Below are 26868 nucleotides of genomic sequence, written 5' to 3'. Positions count from 1 at the left end.
CCTGATTACTTAACATTTTAATATTGAAATATTTAGTAGCAGCTTATAATTTTTTTGTTCCTTGGTTCAGTATCTGTAAGGAACTGAGATCGGGTGATTCCCTTTTGGCACCCTTTAGTACCCACCGCTCAAGTGCTGAGCCAGCGTCACCTGTGGCCGGTATGATTCAGAGGGCAGGGAGCAGGGCACCCTTTCCCTTCCTGCTGGTTTAGGTGACTCAGGAGGAGAGGCTCTGTCCACACCATCCCCCCAGCCTCACACCCGGCTTTTCCCGAGGGTCACCATTATATTCTTCCTTTATTGGCTGTCCTTGTATAATACAAATCTGCAAGTTTAGATACAAAAAAAATCTGGAAATAAAAGATAGAAAAGTACCCGCGAGGCACCCCGCCCTCTCCTCCCGGACCCCTCCCCAGCGGGCACAGACGTGAGGTAACTGAGCATCTTCTTCCCCTTTCCTCTACCCTGTCTTCAGGGCGCCCAGCTTGGCCCCTGCCCCCGAGACCTTGGCCCGAGGAAGATGTGGGCCCCGGAGCAGGGAGCGGGGTGATGAGGGTGAGCACAGCACTGGCAGTGAACGTAGTGGGCGGGCAGAGGGCAGCCCTTAGCTTGTGCTGTGAACAGGGGCCGGGAGGAGTGACCAGACATGAGTGGGGCCCAGGAGAGCCCCTCAGTGGGCATCCCTCCTCCATCCTGCCCAACACTGGAAGGTGGAAGGTCGGTAACAGAAACTGGGAAATGTAGCTTGAACCTAGGGCATTCGGTGGGACTGTGGCCATCCCTGTGTCTGGGGTGGGCGGAAGGGGGCACTGCCAACCTATGTCTGGCAGTGAAATGGGTCCCTTAGCCAGGCTGGGTCCGTCCCTGAATTCCATCCTGTTGCAACCTGGGTGTCACAATGTTGGTTCTGTAGTGGTTGTCGGGGGTGGTGGAGGGAAGAGGTGAGAGGGGATGTTGGGGGGGGCCCAGCTCCAGAGAGCAGGACCAGGGGAGGGGCTGTACCTCCACTCCCACGTGTGGGGCACGCAGAGATGGTGGGCTGGGCAGGGGCCGCTCAGGCTACAGTTCAATCTCGAAGGTCTTCTGCAGGTCACCAGAGAAGGGGTTGGAAGGCTTCTCTACGGCAGGCTTGCCTTCTAATGCCGCCCACTGGGCCTCAAAGGGGTCCAGCTCAGGGGCCGGGGCAGGTGCTGGCTCAGGGGGCCAGGAGACCCCGCTGGGGCGTGGGCGAGCCTGACCCCCAGGGGCACTGGGTGCAGCAGGGGACGGGAAGGCCCCAGCTTTCCCAAGCAGGGTGGCAGGCTGGGCCTGGAGCTGGGCGGCCGAGCAGAAGGCATTGGCCACCATCTGTGAGGGCGTGATGCCCACCACGGGTACCCGGGGCATGGGCGGGTAGCCTAGGCCTGGGTAGGTGGGCAAAAAAGGGGGCTGCATGTGTGGGGGCGGCAGGAACATGGCCACCTGGGCAGGTGTGGCATCAAAGGGCCCCAAGGGGGCGGGGAAGGGCTGCAGGGTGGGGGGCATGGTTGGTATGGGGGTCACCGAGGCCCCTTGCTGTTGCTGCTGCTGCTGTTGTTGTTGCTGCTGCTGCTGCTGCTGCTGCTGGGCTTTGGCCACCTGGGACACTTCCTCCAGCCACCGCTCAGCCTCCGAAGGTGTCCGCTTATGCCCAGGCTGGAAGGCAGCTGCGGGGGGCACGGAGGGCTCGCCCCAGGCAGAAGTCCCTGGAGAGAGGTGAGGAGCAAGTGAGGGGCTTTGTTACAGTGGAGAGAACCCCAAGCAGGGAAATGGATGGCCCAGGGGCTCGGAGCACAGACTCGAGAGCCAGACTGCCTGCCTTTGATCTCAGCTCTGCTCCTTTCTAGCTGTACTGACTTTGGGCAAGTGACGTCATCATTCTGGACCCACACTATGGTTCCATGGTGCCACAAACACACAGTTCTCAGACTCTAAGACCCTGAGATTGAGAAGGCTAAGCAGGGCTGACATTCATCCAGTCCAGCTTCCATTCTGAAGGGTTAGTACCAAACCCGTTATTAAATATTTTGAATATCACCACTGGGATATGAAAAAAAATCGTATTTTTGATTCTACGATTTTGAGAATGTATTGTTTTAGGAGGCTAAGATTCTAACATTGCATGGATCTCAGAATGTGCTATTCTACTGCAGTGAGTAAGGCTCAATGGTTTTCAGTTTGTGTTTGAGACTTTAAGGTGCCCATGGCTCTAAGATGATTTTATGTACTTTGTTTCTCAGAGTGTAATTCTAAGACGTCATGGATTCACTTCAAGTAGGCTCTGACATCCGGTGGTTCTAGGACTATAGGTTCCTACGTTTCCAAGACAGGAAGATTTTTAATGCTTTAGTGCATGGTTTGAGGATGATCCCATGGTTTTAAGGTGATCCTCTGGCTCTAAGGTGATCCCATGGTTCTAAGGTGATCCCTTGGCTCTAAGATGATCCCATGGTTCTAAGGTGATCCTTTGGCTCTAAAATAACCCATGATTCCAAGGTGATCTCGTGATTCTAAGCCGATGGGATTCCAAGATCCGTGAAGCCTGGAAGTAGCCTTGGGTGGACGTGGAGAGTACTGGAAGGGCACTGCAGGGTGTCTACCATCGCAGCAGGGCTGGGCTTTACCTGTGGTGGCCTGTGGTGGTCCTGGTGCAGGTGCCCCAGCACTGGCAAAAGATGAGCTGATCTGTGTGCACAGAGCGTTGATGCCGTCGCTGTCGCTGGCCCCAGGAGGCTCCATCTCAGGCACTGGGAAGTCAGGGAGCAACAGGATGAGTCAGCAGGCCCTGCCTCCCCCCTGCCCAATGCCCCCTGCCCTCAGGGGCCCTCTCTCACAGCCTAGGCTCCCTTCCTGCCCAAGGGGCGAGTTCAGCAGAGCCACTCTGCAGAAACTTCATGGCCGTGGCCACAAACATGGTAATTCTGTGCATGTGTGTGTGACATCCCAGTGGTGCCATGGCCAAGTCAGTGTGTGACATGTGGTAGGTGACAGTGACAGGTGCAGTGGGACCCAAAACCAAGGACATCAGATCTGTGTGGCCACAAACCTGAAGAAATATTTGAAATGTATACCAACATACATTAACTTAAAAATATGTTGACTTGGCCAATCAGAATGGATGTCAGCCACCCCACTGCTTACCAGCTGAGGATATGAGTCTTGCTTTCTGCAGATCAGTGGGGCCTGGGTAGTGACACATATCACAAGAGCAGAGATGCACCTATGCCATCAAGGCAGGTAACACTGAGCAGGGATGGGATGAGCAGAGGCACCATCCAAATAAACCACAGATGGCCGTCAAGTGTGTCATTTCAACAAGGAGCCATCCCCAAGGGAGCCTGTGTGATGCTCCAATGAGCATCGGGATGGAACTGTGCTATAGGAGTCGGCAGGTGTGACGTGGGGGTACCCGAGAGGGAGGGGAAGTGTGTGGTCTCCAGGTCACTGTCTACGATGACGTGTATATTACGCCAAAGAAGCACATGGCTTCTGTTGGGGGTGGGGTATAAGGGTGTGTGTGGGGGGGTGGCATCTGGAGTGGGACTGGAACCTAGGTGAGTGGCATCTTGATGTGTGATTTCCAAGTGTGAGTGAATTTACCTGTGCGGTATGTAAGTGTGAATAACTCCAGGTGTGCACGGGTGACACATGGCTTGTCTGTGTGTGTGAATCAGATGTGGTTTGTGAGTATGTATACACCTGGGTGTGTGATTTCCAAGTGGGGCATCTGAGTATGTACTTTTGAAGTATATGTGATTTCTGGGTATACATGACACCGGGTGACTTTTTTTTTTAAACTGGGTGACTTGTGTGTGCGATATCTGGATGGGAAACTTCTGAGTGTGATTTCTTAATGTGTGAATTTGTGACTTCAAACTGTGTGTGATTTCTGAATGCCCATGAATGCCCCTGGGTGTGTGACTTCTGAGTGTGACATCTGTATGGTGAGTCTGTGGAATTTCTGTGTGGCAAGTCACATCCAAGCAAGTGTGTGGTGGGTTGCAGGAGTGTGAGACTTACAAATAAAGCCTGGGAGCTCCCTACCTCTCAGGGAGTGTGTGCGAGAGCCCCAGGTGTGTGCTCAGTGCCAGACTGCACAGGGTGGCAGAGTGAGTCTGATGCAAATCTGGGGATGTGTGGCAGCCAGGGGATGCTGCAGTTCGTGTGCGTCACTCTCAACAAGCACTGGCATCTTTAGAGCAGCTCAGCCTCTGGATGCAAATCCACGACCCTCCCACACCAACCCCAAGGCCATAAGGGGATGGTGTCTCAGATTTGATAAATGGACGGTTGCTGGCCACTGCTTAACTTCACCAGCTGACCCTCCTGCCTGTCTCATTTGGCCAAGAACACAGAACTGTGCCACCTTTCCATCCTCCCTTTCCCATGGCAGACGCTGCTAATTAAGCTTGATGCTTCTTCCCACTGAGCTCTTGGCTCACCTTATCCCTCACCTGGCCAGACCTCATGGGTCGCGTGGCTCTACTGGCCAAATGCTTGCCCAGAGCTCAACTCATTGTGCTTCAGTCTCCTCCTGAGCAAAAACACGGCATCTGTGCTGCTTCTCTGCTTTTCCTTATCCATGGAAGACTTCCCTGCCCACAGCAGACATTGCTAAACAACCATGATTTGTGTCACCGCTCTCCTTTCTCTTGCCCATGGCAGACACTGCTAATGGATCATGATGTGTTCTACCTCTCTCTCCTTTGCTCATGGCAGATAGTGCTAATCAATTCACAGCGTGTACCACCTCTCCTTTATCCCGCGTCTGTAACAGCAGGTGTTAACTGATCCTGATGCCCTTTTCCCACCAAGCCCGGGCCTCACCTGTGCCCTTCACCTGGAAGTCAGTGCGGCGCTGCAGCGTGGATGGCAGCTCATTCAGTCGCAGGCTCAGCTGCCGCTTGAAAGGTGAGTTCTTCTGGCTGAGAGCTGGGAACCCACGGAAGGAGCCCTGGCGAACCAGCTGCTCCAGAGGGGCATGGCGCCGGGGGATGGCAGCGGCAGTGGTGCCCGCAGCCACTGGGGTACCTGCCTCGCCTTTCTCTCCAGGGGATGTGGTGGCCGGCGTCGGGGACACATGTCCAGGCTGGGCAGGTCCTGGAGCTGCAGCAGGGGCAGCAGCTGCCTCTGCTGGAGACATAGGGGAGATAAGTGGTTAGATACCTCACTTAGCCCTCAAGGCCTTTCCCACCTGGCCCCTTCAATCATTTCCCAAGGCTGCCTTCCCCACCCAATGTCTCCTGCCCTCTGAACAGAAGTTTTGGCACCTTTATAAACTTCTCCCATCCCAGACAAACCAAGACCAGGAGGCCCCTGGCAAATCCTCCCCCACCTTGACTCCCTCTCTCTCTCCAGCTTCCGGCCCTCTGAGCTGTCTTTCTCTGTCACTCCCTCCATCTCTTCCTCTGAGACCCTCTGTCTTCTTGTCTGGTTAACAAATACTTATTTGGTGCAAGAACAACGTATCAGACATCATTCCAAGTGCCTTTAACTCATTCAACCCTCACAGCCACCCATGAAGTAGGTACTGTCACCCTCCTCTTTGTACAGACGTGATGTTGAATGACTTTCCCGAGTCATGATTCAGGAAGGGGCCAGCTAACTCCAGCCTCCACACACTGTGCTCCACACACTGCCCTGAGCTGCTTCTCTTTCTGCCCCAGTGCTCCCATCCTGCTGACTTTCCCTCTCCCCCTGTCTGCTCCTCTCTTGGTCTCCTGACCTTACTCCCTTTCTCCTACCTAGTACCCCCTCCCTTTCTCCAGTTGCTATGCATTGTTCTAAACCTAGCCTGGCATACCTTATCCTCCAGGAAGCTTTCTAGATTATTCTAGCCCCCAGGCCTGGGATCCTTGAGGGCAGGTCCTCCCCACCCTTGCCAGTACACAAACATGCTCCCATCCTCCAATCAAAGCTTCGCTAAAGGCCAGTGGGATTCAGGGTCGTCTCCCCTTTCCTAGGAGCAGGTGGCTGAGACCCTCACCAGGGCCGGGCCTGGTGTGGGGAAAACAGCCCAGGACACGGTGGAACCAGGAAATCACCTCTGCCCCCACCTCAGGGTGTGACCTCAGGAAGTCCCTTTCCCCTCTCAGGGCCCCAGTTTCCCTCACTAAAAACCTGGGATAAACTCCCTGTGTGACCTCCCCAGACGGCCAGACAGGCTCAGCTGCGGGAGTGAATGTTAAATGCTTTGTAATCCGACAAAAGTTTAGTAAACAACTTTGTGCAAAGTGCCCTGCTCTGTAAAGAACTAAAGCAAATTGGAAAGGACTGTGTCACCGTGCAGTGCCTTGAGACTGAATCCACGGATGAACAGCAAGATACATTACTCTGTAAACTCTCATTTGCTGTGCAAACTTTGTACAATGCTGAGTACCTGGAAACGACAAAATTCTTTGGAAACCATAAAACTCTATGCAAACCCTAAAGCACTTTATAATGGTTTTACATGTGACTACGTTCTTGGGAAATCTTCATATCCTCTGGAAACAGTAAAAAAATGTGTATAAACTGAAGAACTGTGAACCCAGGGTATTCTCTGTAAATAAGAAAACATCATATACTCCATAATACCCTTTGTCAACTTCACTTTGTAACCTGCTTTGCCAATGATAAAATTCTCTACAAATTCGAATATACTCTAAATGGTGAAATACTTTCTAAACCGTGAAGAACCTTTAGAGAGGTTTGTAAATGGTCGTGTGGTTTACAAATAAAAATACACCTTGCAAATGCTAATATTCTAGAGAGTGATAAAAACTTCTGTTTTCCTAACTTTTTATTTAGAAAAATTTTAAACCTACCGAAAACTTGCAATAACAGAACAATGGACACTCATCTTCCTTAAGCTATAGTTCCCATTGTTAACATGTTCGCATATTTGACACGTGCGCATGCGCTCTTTTTTTCTTATCATTTAAGACTAAGTTACAAACAATTTACTCAACCCTAAGATCTTGAGCATGTACCTCCCAAGAATGAGGACATTCTCTTACAGAACCACAGGACAGCTTCTCAGTGAGGAAATTCAATGTGGATACAGTACTGTTTGCTCATCTAAGTCCATATTCGAATTTCTCTAATTACAACAATCATGTCTTTACAGATAATTCTCCCTCTCTCTCTCCAGGTACCAATTCAGACTGTATTTATTAGTAGTTGTCAGACCTCCTTTAGTCTTCTTGAATCTGAATGGGTTCCCAGTGGTAAATTCTTTGTAAATTCTAAGCACTTTTCCAAATTAAAAAACAAAACAAAACTAGAAGCGACAGGAAAAAATAAGTTTGCATTATGATTCAGCACACAATATACACTTATATTAAAAACAAAACCTTTCTGTTGTAGAATTCACAAAGCACTTACCACTTTAAAATGTGAGTTTACTCTCAAACTTTTGTTGGCAACCCAGCGTAAAAAATACCCTTTCCAGGTGCACACACGTGAGTAGAAACTGAAGTAAAAGATCATTTTGGATGTAACTCTGCATATTTTGTGTTCTGTTTCACTGTTAAAACGCCAGCCATGATCCAGGCGACTGACTTCGCGATCCTCTAACAGGCCTGGACACAGTTTGGAAACCCTGGGCCCTGACCGGCCTTGACAGATGGCAAAGCGTGTGGGTGCCTTGTAGGGCACGGGCCCGGCACAGGCGCCCTGGAGCCCACCCCACCCCGGGCTGAAGCGGGCTCCACCCACCGCAGCCCACCAGAGCGGTGGGGCCTGGCTACTGTGTGCCGTAGGGTCCCCACCGGCTGCAGCTCGCCCCAACCGGGCCTCGAGTGCACCCACCTTTCTTTTTGTCCGGGGCCTCCCGCTCGGCGGGGCGCCCGCCCCCGGACAGGCGGAAAGAGCCCTCGCGCGAGAAGCTGGTGCGGCTGGCGTCGAAGGCCGCCGTGACCCCGCACTCCTTCTCCCGCCGCTGCTTCCGCTCCAGGCAGGCGGCGAAGGCGCAGCCCACGGCATGGCTCAGCCTCTCGCCCTGCGGGGAGAGGTCGGGGCGGGGGTCAGGCTTACTGCGCGGGGAGCCCCGGGGTGCATTTTCCCCTCTCTGGGCCTAGGCGAGGTGACCGCAGCGTCAGCTAGCGGGTTGCAGGTGGCAGCCGTGGGTGAAACCCAGTACAAAAGGGTGCGTACCCCCAATGGCCCCGGTGCGTTTCTGAGCTCATCTAGGCTGAAAAATCGGCGGGGTGGTTGTTTCTGCAGGGGTGGAGGTGGGGCCTGCTGGGAAGCGCAAGAGGAAATTGGGGTGAAGGTAAGTTCTAGAGCAGGGTAATTTAGTTGACAAACCTCACAAAGGCTCTGCGTGTGTGTGTGTGTGTGTGGGGGACACACAGAGTTATGGAACTCTGTACTTTCTGCTTGATTTTGTTGTAAACCTACAACTGCTCTAAAAAATAAACTCAGCAAATGAACACTTTTGTGCATACCATGAATTCTATTTAATGATATGCATGCTGAAGTGTTTAAAGGAAAGTGTTCTGACCTCTGTAACTTTGGAAAGCATCAAAAAAAATAAGATGGAAAGTTACATGATATGCAAAGACAAACGTTAGTGGCAGGATGGGGGGGTACAGATGATTACAGTACATGTCTTTCAGCTTTGCTACATTCTTTTAAAAGTTTTTTTTTATAATAAAACGTTGAGGGAAAAGAACAGCTCTTGCTTCTTGAGTGCCTACTTGAGGGGCTCCAAGACTGGCAGCCTTGGTCTAGCTGTGAGTCCCCAGGAAAATCACTTTACCTCTCTGTGCTTAGTATCTTCACCTCTAAATTGAGGATCCTAATCTCTCAAGATTGTTGTGGGAAAATGGTTGAACTAATAATATACAAGGACAAGGTAACACCATATAAATGTCAATGTAAATAAATATATCCAGCCCTGGGCTAAGCCCTGACTTGCATCCTCTCATAGAATCTTCACAACAGTGCCATGAATGAGGTAGATGCTTTTATGAACCCATTTCACAGATGAAGAAATTGAGGCTCAGAAGGGAAGCAAACTCTCCCAATATCACAAGTGAGTGGCAGAGTTGGGACTCAAATGAGATCTGTCTCTGACTTATCTTTCCTAACCAAGAAGATTAGCTACCTTTTAAAGTTAAACTTGGGGAGGAAAATCCTCAGTAAAATACTAGCAAACTGAATCCAGCAGCATTTTAAAAGGATTATGTACCATGACCAAGTGGGCGTAATTCCAGGAATGCAAGGTTAGCTCAACAGTTGAAAAACAGTCAATGTAATACACCACACTAATAGAATGAAGGGGGTAAAACTCTCATGATCATCTCATTTGATGCAGAAAAAGCATTTGGCAAAACCCAACACCTTTTCACAATAAAAACACTCAACAAACTAAGAATAGAAGGGAAACTCCTCAGTGTGAAACCCAGAGCTAACAGAGTCAATGCTGAAGGACTGAAAGCTTTCCTTTAAGTTTAGGAACAAGACAAGGATGTCCACTTCTGCCATTTCTATTCACCATTGTACTGGAAACTTTAGCCAGAGCAGCTCAACAAGGAAAAGAAATAAAAGGCATCCAAATTGGAATGGGAGAAGTAAAATTATCTCTATTAATGGATGACATAATCTTATATATATAAAATCACAAAAGATCCACAAAAAAATAATAGGGCTCATAAATGAATTCAGTGAAGTTTCAGGATTCAAAATCAATACCAAAAAACCTAGTTGTATTTCTATATATTAGCAATGAATAATCCACAAGTGAGTTAAGAAAACAATTCCATTAACAATCGCTCAAAAAGAATGAAATGTGAATGCAACTAACAGCACTGAAATATATATCTGAATATGATTAAAAGGGAAAATATTAGATTGTATATATGGTAACAAAATGATTTTTTTTTTAAACCAGAGAACTACACTACACAAACAATGAACCTTAAATTAAACCATGGACTTTAATTATTAGTACAAATATAAAAATGGGCTATTGTAACTTTAACAAATATCCCACACTAATGCAAAGTGTTCATGTTGGGGTGGTGTACGGAAATCCTTTATATTATGTATGATTCTTCTGTAAACCCACAACTTCTCTAATAAAGGAAAAAATTAAAAATTATAAAATACATTTAACTAAGGAGGTATATGACTTTTTTGGGGGGAGAAAACAAAATACATGTTTATTATTGTCACTAATATCTAATTGATATTTTTAATTTTTATAATTTTTTTTATTATCAAACCAAAACAACATACAAACATGAACATTCTTAACATACAAACATTCCATGTATGTGTACAATCAATGGCTCACAATATCATCACATAGTAGTATATTCATCACTATGATCATTTTTTAGAACATTTGCATCACTTCAGAATAAGAAATAAAAAGAAAAACTCACAAATACCATACCTCTTACCCCTCCTTCTCACTGACCACTAGTATTTCCATCTACTCAACAGGTTTTAACCTTTTGTCCCCCTATTGTTTCCTATACCCCTTACCACTACCTCTCATTGTTCAATAGTATTTCAATCTACTCAATATTTATCTACTCAAGGTAAATGACTTTTAACACAAAACACTGCTGAAAGAAAATAAAGATCTAAATAAAAGTAAAGACATCCTGTGCTCATGGACTGGAAGACTTAATATTGTTAAGACGGAAATAATCTACAACGTGATCTACAGGTTCAATGCAATCCCTAACAAAATCCCAAGAGCCTCTTTTTTTTTGCAGAAATGGAAAAGCTGATATTAAAATTTGTATAGAAACGCCAGAGACATAGACACTAGCCAAAACAATCTTGTCTATCTGAACAAAGTTGGATGAAAATATGCTTCCTGATTTCAAACCTTACTACAAAGCTATAGTAATCAAAACAGTGTGCTACTGGCATAAGGGTAGATATACAGTCAACAAAACAGAACTCAGACCAGAAATAAACCCACACAACTATGGACAATTGATTTTCAACAAGTGTGCTGTGTTGGTTTGAAAGTGTTATGCACCTCAGAAAAGCCATGTTCTTTTACTCCTAATCCAACCTTGTGAGGGAAGACCTATTGTAAGGTAGGATCTTTTTTTTTCTTAAGGGTGGGATCTTTTGATTAGGTTGTTTCCATGGAGATATGACCCACCCAATTGTGGGTATGACCATTTGATTAGCTGGAGATGTGACCCTGCCCCTTCAAGGTGGTCTTAATTAGTTTACTGGAGTACTTAAAAGAGCTGACACAGAGAACCAAAGGTTCAGATGCTTGGAGAGCCAACATATAGACGTTTGGAGATGCAGAAGATGCTAGAATCCCCAGGAGATGCCAGAAGCTGAGTAAGCTGTTTGAAACCAGAAGCCAGAAAGGAAGGACAGCAGACGTCCAGCTATGTGCCTTCCATGTGACAGAGAAACCCTGGTCTGAAAAAACCATCCTTTCATCTGAGAAGGTATCCTTTCGTTGGGTGCCTTAATTTGGACGTTTCCATGGCTTTAAAACTGTAACTTGTAATTTAATAAATCCCCTTTATAAAAGCCAAACCATTTTTGGCATATTGCATTCAGGCAGCTTTAGCAAACCAAAACAGGTGCCAAGAACATTTTGGTGGGAACAGAACAGTCTCTTCAACAACTGGCACTGGGACAACTGGAAATCCACATGCAAAAGAAAGAAGTTGGACCTTTCCCTCATACCACATACAAAAATCATTCAAAAAAGAAATTAAAAAAAAAAAAAGAAATAGGGTGGTATGATGGTGGCTCAGTGACAGAATTCGCATCTGCCATGCTGGAGACCCGGGTTTGATTCCCAGTGCCTGCCAATAAAAAAAAAAAAAAAAATTCAAAAAAGATCAAAGACTAAAATGTGGAATTTAAAACCATAAAACTCTCAGAAGAAAACGTAGGAGTAAATCTTAAATGACTTTGGATATGGCAACAAGATTCTTAAATATGACATCCAAACCACAAGCAACAACAACAAAAAAATAGATAAATTGGACTTCATGAAAATTTAAAACTTGTAGGTCAAAGGGTACTATCAAGAGAGTGAAAAGACAACCCACAGAATGGGGAAAAATACTTGCAAATCATATATCTGATCAGAGTCTAGCATCTAGACTATATAAAGAACACATAAATTAACAACAAAAAGACAAATAACCCACTTTAAAAATGGATAGAGCACTTGAATAGACATTTCTCAAAGAGTAATACAAATGGCCAATAAGCACATGAAAACATGCTCAAAATTGCTAGTCATTAGGGAAATGAAAATCAAAACCAGAATGAGTGGCCACTTTAAACACATTTGGATGTCTATTATTAAAAAATAGAAAAAACAAGGGTTGGTGAGGATGTGGAGAAAGTAGAACCCTTGTACATTGCTAGTGGGAATGTGAAAATGATGTAGCTGCTTTGGACAAGTTTGGTGATTCCTTAAAAGGTTAAAACATAGAGTTACCCTATTATCCAGCAATTCCACTGCTAGGTATCTGTCCAAAAGGACTGAAAATAGATATTCAAACAAAGATGCATACACAAATGTTCATAGCAGCACAATCTATAATAATCAAAAGGTGGAAACAGCCCAAATGCCCATCAGTAGCTGAAGAATAAATAAAACATGTGTGGCCATATAATGGAATATTATTCAGCCATAAAAAGAAATGAAGTACGGGGCTGTGCAAGGGTAGCTCAGTGGTAGAATTCTCACCCGCCACATAAGAGACCGGGGTTCAATTCCCCGACCCTGTACCTCCCAAAAATGAAGAAATAAAAAAGAAATGAAGTACTGCATTGTGGATGAACCTCAAAAACATTATGCAAAGTGAAAGAAGCCATACACAAAAGGTCATATATTGTTTGATTCCATTTATAGGAAATATCCAATATGGGAAACTCCACAGAGACAGAACGCAGATTGGTGGCTGCCAGGGCTGGGGGGTGGGAGTGAATGGGAAGACACTGCTTATTGGGAAGGGGGATGAAGAAAATGCTTTAAAACTAGAGAGAGGTGATGGTTGCACAACATTGTAAATGTACAAAATGCCACTGAAGTGTACATCTTAAGATGGTTAATTTTATGTTAAGTGAATTTCACCTCAAGTGGAAAAAATGCTAAATTTGGGAATCCTGGGAATTCCACTACTTCACACTTAAAACCTTAAGCTCAGAAGTGGGAAGGAACTCACCCCAGGTCACACATAGTTTGTACCCAAAGGAGATGGCCCTGCTCTTTTCTAGCTTTGGATGCTCATCCTCAAAACAGTTTTCAGATAATACAAACTGTTCCTATTTATTGAATACTTATCATGTGACTGTGTGGCTCTTTCTGTATGATCACAGTGAATGCTTCCCCCAACAACCATGTAAGAAGTTACTCTACATCCCCACTTTACAGAGGAGGAAATTGAGTCCCAGAGAGAAGTCATTTGTGCTTAAGGTTCCACAACCAAATGGTTTGAAACTGAATTATATTCCAACTACGTGGCAGCACATTTTCCAAAAATGGCTGCAACAAATTTCTGGCCCCACGTGCTCTTCCATCACCTTCCCTCTCCCCCATCAAGACGTGGCATCTATGTCCCCTACCCCTGACCCAGGAAGCCTCTGGGAGTGCCCTGACAAACAGAGAACAACCAATGTGATGCTGTGTGATTTTCAAGACCAAGTCCAAAAAGATGATACAGCTTCCTCCTGGCTGTCTTCTCTTTCAGGACACTTGTTTTGGAGCCCTGAGTCACCATGTAAGAAGTCCACTATCCTGAAGCCACCATGCCAGAAAGATCCTGTGGAAAGGCCCTGAGATGACATGCAGAGAAAGGGATGTCTGGCCAGTCTCCTGTTGTTACAACTCTGGACACCACCTGACTGCAACACCACAAGAGACCCTGGGGTCAGAACCACCCAGCGAGAGCCCTTCCCAAATTCATGGCTTACAGAAACTGAAAGATAATGATTGCAAATTTAAGCCGCTTAGTTTTGGGGAAATGTATTAGGCAGCACTAGACAACTGATACAACTACTATGTTAGCTTCAGGAAACAGCAGTTGTTATGAGCTATGGGTTTCAAAATCCCTCCATATCAGGCCCTGGCAAACACTAATCAATACTGATGTTCACAAATTTATTTGCCACTGCTGGCTTCACATCTGGAATTGTGGGTCGGAAAGTAAAGTGGGAGGCACTGATTGGTTTGGGGGCTATTTGGAGTGGGGTTTCTAAAAAGATGGGGAATACTTCTTGAGGGGTGAGGATTAGGGTCTGTGGGGACAGGTGTTTTTACCTGCCCACCATTCATCCCCCCTGCTTTTGATAACAGCACCCCAGTTTCCCTTTGGGGAACTCCTTTCTGACACTGTGCAAGTCAATCAGGGTGCTCCACCCTCCCCTAGTAAACTGGAGGGCAGTGACCCAAGCTAGGCTAATCCACGTCCTCTTATCTCCACACTTGTGAAACTCCCCAAGGCTGCCCTACTCTTTACCCTTTTTGACTCTTGATGCTTCCAACTGTCCTTTAATTTTGTAAGATTCTTCATATTCCATTAATCTCATTTTGGGTTTAATTTGGCCAAGTGGTTTCTGTGGCTGGCCGATGCACAGGGCTGTGACTGTGGCTTCTCATGAGAGCTGGGTGGGGCCCAAGGCCAGGGTCCAGGCACAGGGAAGAATAAAGACTATATTTTCCAACATCTTCTGCAGGTAGGTATGCCCATGCACTTGGGTTCTGGCCAACGGGATGTAAGTGGAAATGTGTGTCCCTCCCCAAAAGGAGGAGCATGCCCCTCTTCATGCCTTTGGCCTTCATTCTGGCTGGAATGAAGATGCGAAGGCTGGAATGTATGCATGCATTTTGGGTCATGGAGTGGAAGCCACACTGCGGAGAAGCAACAAGACAAAAGGTGTTGTGGTCCCTGGTGAGCATTCTGGATTTTCTTCCCATGAAAGGGAAACAGACTTCTATCTCATTGAAACAACTGCTATCTGAGGGTTTTTTTGCCGGAAGTCTCAGAATCCTAACTTCCCCTAGTGTGACTGCTTGAGTCCATTTGATTCTCCAAGGGGACTTTGATCCCCCACAAATATTAGGAACTACAAGCAAAATGAACTGAGGTTGAAGAAACAGTGGCCACCCTGGGAGGTGTTTTCTGAGAAGGGCTTGGGGGAGCCTGCTGGGAAATTCACTGTAGCTTTATTTGGGTGGGGCCCATACAAGGGCAAAAACTTGAGGCGCTGTGCCCTGACAATCTGTGCTCTTTATTGTATGTATACATTCCTCTGTGAAAAAACTTAAAGAAACATGAGAACCACTGGTGAAGATGATGATGAAGAGGAAGATAACTAAAATTTTCCTGAGCAAATTAACCCACTCAAGTCTCAATAATCCTCGAAGTTAGGACCAAAGATTAGGACCTGAGTTTAGCCTCCTTTGCTGGGTAAGGAAATGGAGCATGGAGAGGTGAGTGACCTGCTGCATCCTTGCAGCCAACTGGACAGGGCTGGGGCGTGAGGGCACCGGATGGAAGGCTTGGCCAGCCCTATACTCACTGAGTCCTTGAGCGCCAGGAAACAGTGGCAAATCCAGCGTCGGGTGGTCCCATCGCGGCAGATATAGGAGAACGCCTTGTCCAGGTTGCGGTCAGGAGCACAAAAGGAGACCTTTTCGATGGTTTGGTCTACCAGCAGGTCCTGGGGAGGTGCCAGGGAGGCCAGGAGAGGAGCGTGAATGGGCTTTCATGTACAGTTACCATCCCCTTAGCACCTGCTCTAGAGCCAGTCCTAACAGGGTGGGAGGCAGGCACTCAGGCAGCCTTGGGCCCTGCCCACATGTGGCTTCCAGTTCATTGAGGGAATCAGACCCCGTAGCGGACAGAGAGCCCAGAACCACAGTCAGGCTGTAATGGGGGAGGCACAGGCCAAGGAGTCAGGAGGTGGGGAGGAGGAGGCACAGAGGCTGTACAAGCAGAGGGGACACTTAACCAACTTGGGTTAAGTGGGGAGCAGGGATTCAAGCAAAGCTTCCTAGAGGAGGTGGTAACTAGGCAAAAAGGAACAGTATTTTCAGCACAGGGAACTGTCTGTGCAAAGGTGGTGATCGTCCCTGTTTATTAACCCAGCTCTCATCATGGGTGCCTCCTTGGGCTGTGTCTGGGCTGGGGATAAGGGACGGATTGGTGAGCAGTTACCCAGAGCCTGGCCCTATGGTACTCCGGGTCTGGCTGGCCAGACTGACAAATGCACAAATGCAGCAGCTAACACCCACTGGTCTATGTGTTTAGGATGTGCCTGGCAGGGTTTCAAATGTATGTATTTTTTATTTATTGGTAGGGTTTGCTTTTACCCCCACTATATAGATGAGGCAACTGAGGCCCGGAAGGGCTGAATCATGTTTCCAGAGCCATCTGGCTGGGAAGCATTTGGGTTGGCTGCTGCACAGTCCCCACCCTCACCCACTGTCCACATCAGCTTCCAAGTAACAGAGTTATGGCGTGTTTCAGGCCAAGAAAATGCTGCAGAAGCCCATGGCAAAATTCAGAAGGTCCCTGAGGGAGGCACCCCACAGGAGTGTGGGAAGGTGTCCTTGGCCCTGATGTGATCAGGGTGAGGAGAGGAGCCCACAGGTGCTCCCTGTAACCCCCCATGAGTCCCCTACCTTGGTCTTGTCATCCACCACTCGGAGACCATCAGCTGACACCCACAGGACAGACTTCACAGACTTGCGACCCATCTGGAGTAGAGAAGGGGGAGAGAGGGAATGGGTCAGGACTGCCCCTGCAGGTCTGACTTTGCCCCTCCCTGACCCCTCACTCACCGCCTTCAACTTTTTCACAGCATCTTCACACACGTGCATCCCTCGGGACTCTTCCACCTCCACGTGGCCCAGGTACTGGGGAGGGAACAGGGGGGACAAGAAATAAGCCCAGAAATCCCTAAGTCCCTGGGTTTCCTGGATACTTGCACTGCGCCAGGCAGTGCTCTGAGCACATTAAATGTATGAACTCAATTGCTTTGCACCTCAGCTTTTCAATGTGGGTACCCCACTCTGGTTCCAGTTATAGAGATAAGAAGACACACAGAGTGTAGCACTGATTTGCATCCTGCCCATATCTTGGGCCCCAACACTGACTGTTGTTCCCTAAGTGCCAATGTCTGCATCTCTGTGCTGGAGGAGGCCGCCCAGACAACCCTGGGCCACCAAGGCTTCTCTGCCAGCCCCTGACTGCAAGCAGGAAGGGCCTGGGCATGTTCCCACACAAGGACAGATGGAGGTTGGCGACACGTGCCCAGCTCCGTCTCAGCGATGGGGTGGCTCTGAGGGGCCTGCTCCATGCCATTCCCCAGGGTCCCCAGTGGGATTAAGCTCCAGTTGCCCACAGCTACAGCTGGCTTAATAACACACTCTACTAGCAACCTTCCCTTCTGCACCTCCCAAATGAGCGCCTCACACTTAGGGTCTGCCTCTGGGGGAAGGGAGAACAAGGCAGAAGAGTCCTTAATGAGAAGAGGTCGAGCTGGGATCAGAACCCAAGTCAGTTGAGCACCCCACTCCACACCCTGAATCCTGCTGTCTCCCTTAGAAAAGTGTGGCGGCAGGTTGTAAAGGGTTGAGGTTGTAGGAGGTCTAACCATGGAAAGTGTTTAACAGTGGAGGGCTTTGGAAATGTTACAGAGAAGGTGATGCCCCTTCTCCAGAACATGCCCCAGGTAATCTGTCTCTTGGTTGGATTTTTTTTTTTTTTTTTGGCATGGGCAGGCACCGGAAATCGAACCCAGGTCTCCGGCATGGCAGGCAAGAACTCTGCCACGGCACCACCACTGCCTGCCTTGTCTCTTGTTTTTTTTTTAATGCATCTTCGAAGGATCTGGAACCTGCAGTCCTGTCCTGGCAGGCTCCACAGTTATTTGGGAAAGTGAAGCCTCTTCCTTACAGGAGAGTCCTGCCCTGCACCCCCCAAGATGCTGCGCCAGCCTTGGGAGCGGCGCATGCGCCCAGAGCCCGTGCGCTCACCCGGACTGGGAAGCTGCAGGTGCCCTTGCGCACGGCGTCCTCATCTGCCTGCCACTGGTGCGGGCGCGAGGCCTCGGGCACATAGGCTGGCTTCCTCCGCCGCAGGCTCTGGCGTAGCTTGTTCATGGTGCCCGCCCCGTCTGGGGACACAGGACAGGGGCACGGGTCAGAAGGGTGGGGCTCAAGGGATACAGAAACGGGACATCGGAAGGCTGGGGAGTGCCTCAAGAGGTGGGGCAACGGGCTTCAGAAGACATGGGGTATGCAAGTCTGGGGTGCGGACCAAGACCACACAGGTTTTAGGGGGTGGAGGTTGGGGGATGTGACATAGGCAGGAGCCAAAGGATGGGAGGTCAAGGCTCCGGAGGGCAGATGGTTAAAGGGCACAGGGGCCACAAGGTCAGAGGTTTTAGGGGCACGAGGGTCAGGGGACGGGGTGAGCAGAGGGCATAGGGGTGGGGAGTCACCTGGGTCAGGGGCTCAAGAGTCAGGTGTGTGGGGCACAGAGGTCAGGGGACTTGGAAGGCCCAGGGATCAAGGCCTCCCAGGCCATGGAGTGTGGGAGAGGGGGCTTGTCTCAATACCTGGCGGACGCAGCTGTCTCTGACAGCCATGTCTAGTTATTACCCCAGGGGCCTTGGAGTGGTGTGTGCCTGTGCCTGTCAGAGGCATGGCTGCGTGGGCATGGCGGGGAGGTGGCCAGCCTCCAGCATGGTCTCCACCCACTGAGAAGCCACGCTGACAGCCCCAGGAGGAGGGGGAACAGTCATGATTGAGAGGGGAGCACCAGCAGCAGATGAGGAGTCTGTGACCTGGTGCAAAAAAGTACGCAGCACTGTCGTCTGTGGGTGTGTGCTCCTGAGTGGGGTCTGGGGGTGAATGTGTCCGAGCGTGTGGCCACTGCCTGTGACTGTGTGCATTTGTGATGCTTGTACAGAAGGATGCATGTCCAGTAATCATTGTTCATAAGAATGTGTGTCTGGGGAAATTGTCTCGGAGGGGGGGGGGTCTCTGCCCATGAGTGTGGCTGTTGTGTGTGGGAATGTGTCCCTGCAGGTTGTCTGTGAGGGGTGTCTGAGTCCAGGTGCAGGTGTTGCTCATGAGTGCTGGGAGGTCAGTGACAGCTGTCCGTGATGGGGGTGCCTCTGTGTGGGGGTGTAGCTGTTATCTTTGATGGCTGTTGCCTAGGAGACTATGGGCCTGTGAGAGCTGCCCAAGACCCTGTGTCTGCCCAAGAGTGCAGATGCTGTAGGTGAGCCGGTGTGATTGTGAATGTTGTTTGTGAGGCTATGTCAGATCAAGTGGCTATTGTCAAGTTGTCTTAGTGAGTGTGGGTCCATGAGTGTTGTTCTCCGGATGGGTCTTCATGCTGGGGAGCACCTGGGAGGGCGTGTGAGAACGTGAGCCTGTTGTCCTTGAGAAGTGTGGCCCCGAGTGTCATTTGGGAGAGAATGACTTTGGGTGAGAATGTGGCTGTTGCCTAGGAGAGGGCTGAGCATTATTTGGGAGGCTGAGCCTATGTGCCAAAGTGTAGCTGTTTATGAGAACGTGGGTTCACAGGAGCTATCCGTGGGGTGAGTCTGTGAAAGAGCAATTTTTGTCAAGTGTGGGTCTGTGCGTGTTGTCGGTGAGGTCGTCTATGTGAAAAGTGTCTCCAGAGCCTGTATGTGAGAGTTGGTATCGGGTGAGAGCCTCTGGTTGCCTATGTGAGGAAGTCTCAGTATCGTGTGGGAACATATCCATATGTCCCTACACGTGGCTCGTCCTCGTTAACATATGTGTGTGTCTGTTTGTTGGTGGCAGCGACTCTCTCCTTAAGCATGCTCACCAGCATGCCTGTCACTGCCTTAACGAGTGTGTGTGGATATGAACGAGCTCGTCAACTGTGTGCATGTGTTAGACTCTGTATGTGTCTGTGGTTATGTGTATGTCCATGTGCAACAGGGTCATTCTGCACCTGTGGCTGTGGGAATGTCAATGTGCATGTGATTGTCGGTGTGTGTATGACTGTCTAGGTGTTTAGGTGTCTGCTACAAGTGTGACTGGGAGAAAGTTCCTCCAACCAGGCTAGGCAGACCCACTCACCCACCCACCCACTCAGCCCAGTCTGACTCACCTGGCTCCGTCCTGGAGGTCCCAGGGGGCCCCGGGGCCCCACAGGGGGCTGGGGGCAGATGCTGCTCAGGCCTCCTGGGTCCGCCCTGCCCAAGGGAGGGAGAGGGTGAGAAGTTTGCTTGGGGTGGGGCTCAGTCCCCTACCCCACTGGCCCTTTGGACGTTAGCCAACCCCTCCATCTCAGCCTCTAGGGTGAGAGCCCTGGTTGTCATAGAAGCCGTTACCAGGGTGATCAACCACCTGGTTCCCAGGGCCCAGGAACGAGTAGGTGTGTTTTGGGAGGAGGCGGGGAGGCTGGGGATATCCTAGCCTCAGGAGGCCCCTGATGCTCAAGGGGCTGTGGGAGGGAGGAGTGGCTTTTCCTTCCAGACACATGTCCAAAGCTGCACTGAGTCATTCGGCCACCCAGGTGTGGTCAGCTCAGGCCTAGAGCCATCCCCAGCACATTTCATTACACACAGACACAACCAAAGCTGCACACTGAGAGATGTACATAAACAGTCACAGCCACATGGAGCTGACACCTCACGCAGCTGGCCACATGTCATACACATACACACACACACACACACACACACACACACACACAGAGTCACAGCCTGCCCAGGCACTACCACAAACATCAAGTCACACCAGCTACTTACATTTGGTCACACACTTTCACAGTCATGTGCAGAGAGCTGGGCCCAGGCACACCCACCAGAGCGACGCATGGACAGCCACACCCGAAGACAGTTAGGTTTCCTCAGGCATCTGAGACCCACATCCCAGACCCAGCCAGGCATAAACACACCCCATCAGAGTCACCCATAAGCACCCAGCCACACAGACAAAACCACAACTGCACACTGACATCTGGTTGTGGATATGCCAGACAGACACACACCTGGTCACCCACAGACACGGAGCCACACGCATGTGCTCAAGCATCCACAGGTATAGAGCCGCTACATGTAGACATTCAAGCACAACCGGACCAGTCATGGCCACACACCTTTGGGGTCATACACTTTCACATAGTCACACACAACCCAATCACAGATGTGTGACCACATCTGGTCACAATATCAGTCACATGCAGTCTTTGCTGATAACCACACTTATATGGACAGTTATCTCTGCACGATCACACAAAGAGACATCCACGGCCACAGCCTTACACATTACAACCAGACGTACACACTCAAGACGTGGCACCCAGCCATAGACAGCCCACACTCCCCAGGGGTGAGCACGTGCACACATGGCTGTCCAGTCAGTGGCTCAGTCCTCGTCACTCAGAAATGGGCATGTCCCCAACGTCACAAGCCAAAGTGGGCACCTTACCCAGATATATCCCATGGCCACAATGCTACCATGCAGCATCCCCCTGACAGCCGTACATCATCACAGTGTCACGGAGAACCGCACAATCTCTCTTCATGCAGCCACACAAACATGTGGACAAATCTGTAGCCCACATACAATCATGGCCTCATGTGGACAGCCGCACAAAGTCACAGCCTGGCAGCTGCATAAAATATCTCACACATAGAGACAGAAACACTCAGTTTCAGTTTTACACATCACACATACATAGTCAGGTGTAGGCACATGAGTGCTGTGACCCAGATGTGGCGTGGTAACTAGGCCCCATCCCTGACAGAGCTGTGTACACAGGTTCAGTCACCCCATCACCAAATCACATAGATCCAAACACAAATAGTCCAACACACACACAAACAAGTACATGAAGAAACAGTGGCACGCCTACACACACATGCCCTCTTGCAGACCATGACACACAAATAAGCACAGATGGCCGGTCATACACAGGAATATAGAAGCCACAGACACACACACAACCCCACAGACACACAGTTACCTGGCGCTGCCGCACATACATTTAGCCTTTTAAGTCAGCGAGGATTTCAGACACCAAGTCAAATACATATCCAAAATCACATACTCGATTAAATACACAGTCACCCAGGATCACACTTACTGATACTGACAGTCACACACACAGATATAGCTTCAGACATACAACCACTGTCATACACACATCCAGCCACAGTGTTGTCACAGAACCGTAGAACCACAGGCTCAGTGTGACTTCATATACAATGGCAGTCACATATGGAGTTGCACAGACAGTGGTGTGTTACATGGACATGTGATCACATACAAAATCAGTTCTACAAACAACCACATTCAGTCAATAGGAAAGTCACACAGGCATAGAGTCATAGATGCAACTCCACTTATACACAGTCACAACTCCATACACATCTTCAGCCAGTCACTACATATGCCCAACCCCAGTCTCAACATATACACTGTCACATACTGGTTGTGGCCACCCCCCCCTACCCAAACACAGGGCCACAAAAGACACAATCACAGCCACAGCCACAATAACAAACACACATACACTCAAACACAGGCTAAAAATGCAGGGTCCCACAAAACCAGCAGCTGTCATACACACAGCCACAGTCACCCAAATACAGGGACCACGCACACACACTCACAACCACACACATGTACACACATACACAACATAAGATCCTCATGGCCACCAGCTGCAAGGTCCACACGCAGAGCCACAGTCACACAAATATGGGGGTCACACTCCCAGCCACCTCCCCATCGCATGCACCCCCTTCCCCCCAGGTACCACACACAAAGCCGCCGTCATTGCGGGCGTTGCAGACAGACAGGGCTGCACCCTGGTCCCTGGGGAGCCCGCCCTCAGCCCAGCCTGGAGCCTGGGGGGCAGGGGGCAGGGGCCAGGAGGTGAAGGTGGTGCATTGTCCAAGGGTGGGGCACTCTGGGACAGCTGGGCAGCCCCAGGGACAAAGGGTTGGCCCAGGGGGCCTGTGCCCTGGGTGCCTGACCAAGCCTTGGGGGGAAAGGCAGTGTCTGAAATCCCCCCTATTCAGGCAGGGGGTGAGGGGATGGGTGTGGGGGACAGGGAGTCCCAAGCACTGGAGAGACCTTGTTTAGAGAGGGGGCTGTGCGGGAGACACCGCCCAAGCGTGAGGTGGGGGGAGCAGAATGTTGTACCCAAGAAATCCCTAAGGCCTGGGGCAGAACTGTGGCTGGAGCCCCCCTCCACCCACCGCCTCCCCAGGTCATGGCTTGGTGGGGAAGCTGTGCCAGGAAACCCTATCCCTAAGACCCTGCTTAGGGGGTCGTTCTGCTCTGAGACCTGCCTCAGGCAAGGCGAAGTAGGGATTGTGTCTAGAATCCCCTCTCCGAGGCCTTGGCTTGATAGAGGAACCCTGTCTGGGACCCAATCCCCAAGACCGTGGCTAGGAGGGTTTTACCTAGAATCCCTGTTCCCCTGTCCTTGGCTTTTTCGGGGGGTCGGTGTCCGAGATCCCTATCCCCAGCTTGACAAGAGAGGGCCCGTGCCGGAGACCCCCGTCTCCCAAGCTCTGGTTTGGTGGGGGTCTGTGCCTGGACCCCCGCCCAGACCCACCCTCCCCAGCCTTGGCACCCTCTCTTCATCCGGGCGTCCCAGCCGCCTCCCACCAACCGCCACATCAGCAGCGGCACCGCCCCCCACCCCGAGCCCCCCTCTCCCGCCCTTCTCACGCTGGCCGCCGCGCTGCGGGACATCCAGGGCCTGGGCGCCCCCGCCTCCCGCGGCCCCGACTGGGCCCCGCTGCCAGAGTGCTCCTGTAGCGGCGGCGGCTGCAGCTCGGTCTGACGCGGGCCGGGGGCCGGAGCCGGGGGATGGTGCGGGATGCACGCGCGCGAGCCTGCTCCGCTCTCCCGAGGATTCCGTTCCGGGGGCGGGGGAGCGCCCCTCCTGCCTCAGTTCCCCGCCCCAGCCCCGCCCATTTGTCGGCGGCCTGCTATATATGCAAAAGAACCCCGCCCCGGTTTGAGGCCTTACCGGCTCAAGCCCCGCCCCTGGCCTGCGGGCTACGCCCACACGCGGTCATAGTCCCGCCCACCCCAGCGCGGCCACCGCCCCGCCACGCCCATTGGCCAGTCGGACTGAATATGCATGTGAGCTGTAGTGAGTCCTTCCAGGCGGGAGCTCCCTTCCCTTCGGTGACTTCTGACCTCAGATCCCCTATCTTCCGTGCCCGAAATCCCCAAATGTTCCCGCTAACCTCCAGCTTCTCCCAACCCCAAGGTTCTCCCAGCCACGCGGGGGCGGGAAGAAGCGGTGACGAGGCGCTTTCCGTAGGGAAGGGGCGGGGGTGACGGGCAGACCCCGGCGTCCGGGAGAGCGAGCGGCTTGGCTTTGGGGGCGGGGGCGCCGGGCTGGGACCTGGGCGCGGTTCTGGCTGCCGCTGCGCCCTGCTCTCCTCCAATCCTGTGGGTTTGGCAAAGCAGCTGGCAGAGACATTAAAGCCCATTAGCAAAGGCTAGGTTGCCGGGAGCCGAGGGGCGGGAGACTGAAGCCGGGAGCCCGAGTGGCGGTGTGTGGTGGGGAGGCCTTCTCAGCTGCTACAGCCCTTCGAGCAGGTGGTCAGCACGTGGGGGGGAGGGGGAAAGGGGAGAAGGAGGCTCCGGGCAACAGATGGCCCGGGCAGGGCTGGGGCTTTCAGACAAGGGAGTGGGGGTGCCGGCCATCTGCACCTGGAGGGTGCCCACGAGCTCCCACTCCGACCCTTTCCTCCACCCCCACCCAGCGCAGAGAAAAGAGCTGGGGGAAGGGGAGGGCCGCTTTTATTCAGACTGAAGGTTCAAACTCTGCCCCCCACCCCGACCCCCGCACAGACACTGGAAGGCGGGGAGGCAGCTGGTGGAGGAGGGAGGCACCAACCAGGAAGACCCGTCCCCTCCCCCCCAACTGGGTCTGAGGCAGAGGTGACCGGCTCCCCCTGTAGATGAGACTGGATTTCCAAGATGATTTGCAGGGGGCCTAAAGCTCCCTCAAATAGAGGCAAAAATAAGTTAACTCACTCTCTGGCTTAGGGCCCCTTTGTAGTGAGAAAGGGAGGGATATTGGGGCATGAAATTCGGAGAACCAGGGAAGGAGCTGGGCAAGACTGGGGAGACTAGAGAGGCTCCCCAGACCTGGAGTGGAGGGTGACGGGATAGGAGGCCCCATGCAGGAAATGGCCCATGATGGGACTAGACCCCTGTATGGAGAGGTAGTGAGGGTCTGTGGGGGAGAGCAGGGGTCTCAGGGCTGGAGGCCCCTCTGGTCAGAGGCAGTAGAGTGGGGCTAGCCTGGCGGCTGGCCCAGTAGCGCTGGTAGGTGTCGTGGAAGAGGTCTTGGCAGGAGATATGGGCGCGAAGGTGTGCGCAGGCCAGGAAAGCCCCTGCCAGCTTCCGGTGCAGAGCGTAGGTCTCCTCAGGTGGGGGGCACAGCCGATGCCGCAGCAAGATGGGGATGAGGTTCTGCACACGGCGGGCAGTGCCCCCGGCCCCGAAGTCATAGGGGCCTTGGGTGGCAAAGGGCTCCCCCAGGATCATCACTGCCTCCACGTGGGCATCTGAGCATGCCTAGGGTGGGGATGAGGGGTCATAGCAAATGCACCCAGTATGGATCCTCAGCCCTCCACTTAACCTACAGGAAACAAGCAGCCCCAACTCCCTCCAGAGCCTCAGGTATTAACAAGAAGCCCCCAATTCCCCCCTATTCCTTCTCAAGAACCCCTAATATAGATAAGCAGCTCTCCTAGAGTTCTCCACCTCTCCAGTTTCCCCAGTATAAATAGTGTCCACTCTCTGTAGTAGAGATAAGCAGCCCCCCTCCCCCTTCGAGGATGGACACCACCCTCTATTCCCTACTGTCTCCCAACCTTGGTCTCAAAGCCTGTGAGGAATTTGAGGTCCTGGGATTTCTGCAGGACTCGGTCTCTATCCCCATCAGCTGCAGCCTTCACCACCTGGAGAGATGGGTATGGGGCAGAGGGTGAAAACTGAGCAGTTCAGGGGGTCTGAAGACCTGGAGATGGGTGCTCCACGACCCACCACTACACTTATCCACCTGGGCCCTCTCATCTAGAAGCCTTTCCCTCTCCACCTTACCCCCTGTCTGTGTCTCCTTCAAAGCTGTTCTAGAACCTGAGGATTTTCGAGGACAGGGGAAGGGGTTCTGCCCACCTTGCTGTGAATATGGACAGTACCACAGTGGAATGGCACAGGGAAAAATAAATGGCAAGTGCTGTTCCTGGGTCCAAACACTCAAAGGGACGAGGATGTAACCATGACCCAGAATTGCATCCAAGGTTGCCCCTGTGCCATCTCTTGGACTGCCTAGTTGATATCCATCTCCCACGCTGGGCTTTGAGCCCTGCGACAGCAGGGGTCCCTGGGGTTTTAGTCCGAGCAGCACCAGGCACAAGGTGAGCCTTTGCTGAGCTACTTGGCTTGCTGTGCTAAGCAACTTTCCAGGCAGGAGCTCCCTCAGGCTGCCTGGGGCCGATCCAGCTCTGCCACCTGCTGGCTGAGGACCACAGGCAAGTCACTTCAGCTTTCAGGCCTCAGCAGGCTCATCTGTGAAGTGGGGCTGAGAAAGGCTCTTCCTGAAAGGGCTCTTGTGAGGATAAGGGAGGGGTTGTACTTAGCACTGTGCCTGCACATAGCAGGCACCATAAAATGATAAGCTGCTATTATTATGAAGAAGTGGATATGAAGGGCCGTATCTCGCAGAAGGGTAAACTGGCCCTGGAGGTGTGGCAAGATCAGGATTCCCAAACCAAACCCTTATCTACTGGTTATCCTTTGGGTGGAGGAGCGAAGTACAGAATTAAATATGGCAGTTCTATTCTGACTCCTGCTGGTGTGCTGGGTCTCAGCTCCCC

The 26868-nt window shown here is 51.0% G+C and overlaps 2 protein-coding genes and 1 long non-coding RNA gene across 14 annotated transcripts in view; 1 reads left to right on the top strand and 2 right to left on the bottom strand.

Moving 5' to 3' along the window:
* NUMBL (NUMB like endocytic adaptor protein) lies at positions 1-24349 on the bottom strand. 7 transcript variants are annotated; one of them, XM_077131800.1, is made up of 11 exons: positions 24220-24349; positions 20112-20196; positions 17996-18135; positions 16799-16873; positions 16640-16714; positions 15535-15675; positions 7810-7999; positions 4846-5148; positions 2643-2765; positions 1003-1724; positions 1-325 (listed from the first exon to the last, which is right to left on the bottom strand). In XM_077131800.1, the coding sequence occupies exons 3-10, from the start codon at positions 18119-18121 to the stop codon at positions 1060-1062; spliced, it is 1698 nt and encodes a 565-aa protein (XP_076987915.1). In that variant the 5' UTR covers positions 18122-18135; positions 20112-20196; positions 24220-24349; the 3' UTR covers positions 1-325; positions 1003-1059. The 7 variants fall into 7 exon arrangements, with proteins under 7 accessions (XP_076987915.1, XP_076987913.1, XP_076987916.1 ...); XM_077131798.1 differs by having other exon boundaries at positions 4846-5151; positions 24220-24348; XM_077131801.1 differs by lacking the exon at positions 24220-24349 and adding an exon at positions 23693-23941 and having other exon boundaries at positions 4846-5151.
* Positions 24073-26868, top strand: part of LOC143659153 (uncharacterized) — an 8963-nt gene continuing 6167 nt past the window's right edge. Inside the window, exon 1 of one of the 2 annotated variants that reach the window (XR_013163439.1) lies at positions 24073-24112. This is a non-coding gene — a long non-coding RNA (uncharacterized LOC143659153). Of the gene's footprint in view, positions 24123-26868 lie in introns of both variants that reach the window. The other variant, XR_013163438.1, reaches the window with a different exon arrangement.
* Positions 24474-26868, bottom strand: part of COQ8B (coenzyme Q8B) — a 16524-nt gene continuing 14129 nt past the window's right edge. For 3 of the 5 annotated variants that reach the window (XM_077131808.1, XM_077131806.1, XM_077131807.1), the window contains 2 exons: positions 25864-25950; positions 24474-25564 (listed from right to left, as the gene is read on the bottom strand). In XM_077131808.1, the coding sequence (XP_076987923.1) occupies positions 25190-25564; positions 25864-25950 (462 nt within the window). In that variant the 3' untranslated portion in view covers positions 24474-25189. The remainder of the gene's footprint in view (positions 25565-25863; positions 25951-26868) is intronic. The other 2 variants (XM_077131805.1, XM_077131809.1) reach the window with 1 other exon arrangement.

The sequence above is a fragment of the Tamandua tetradactyla genome, chromosome 16 (genome assembly GCF_023851605.1).
Source record: "Tamandua tetradactyla isolate mTamTet1 chromosome 16, mTamTet1.pri, whole genome shotgun sequence".
Lineage (NCBI taxonomy): Eukaryota > Metazoa > Chordata > Mammalia > Pilosa > Myrmecophagidae > Tamandua > Tamandua tetradactyla.
The sequence above is the reverse complement of the archived record's forward strand: the minus strand, read 5'-3'. Positions and strand labels throughout refer to the sequence as shown.

Coding starts and splice junctions, on each gene's coding strand:
- NUMBL (XM_077131801.1), bottom strand. CDS start 23,716: ATGTCCCGCAGCGCGGCGGCCAGC. Junction 16,874..17,995: donor CCTGCAGCTTCCCAGTCCGG/GTGAGCGCACGG, acceptor TTCCCTCCCCAG/TACCTGGGCCACGTGGAGGT. Junction 15,676..16,639: donor TGGTGGATGACAAGACCAAG/GTAGGGGACTCA, acceptor GCACCTCCCCAG/GACCTGCTGGTAGACCAAAC.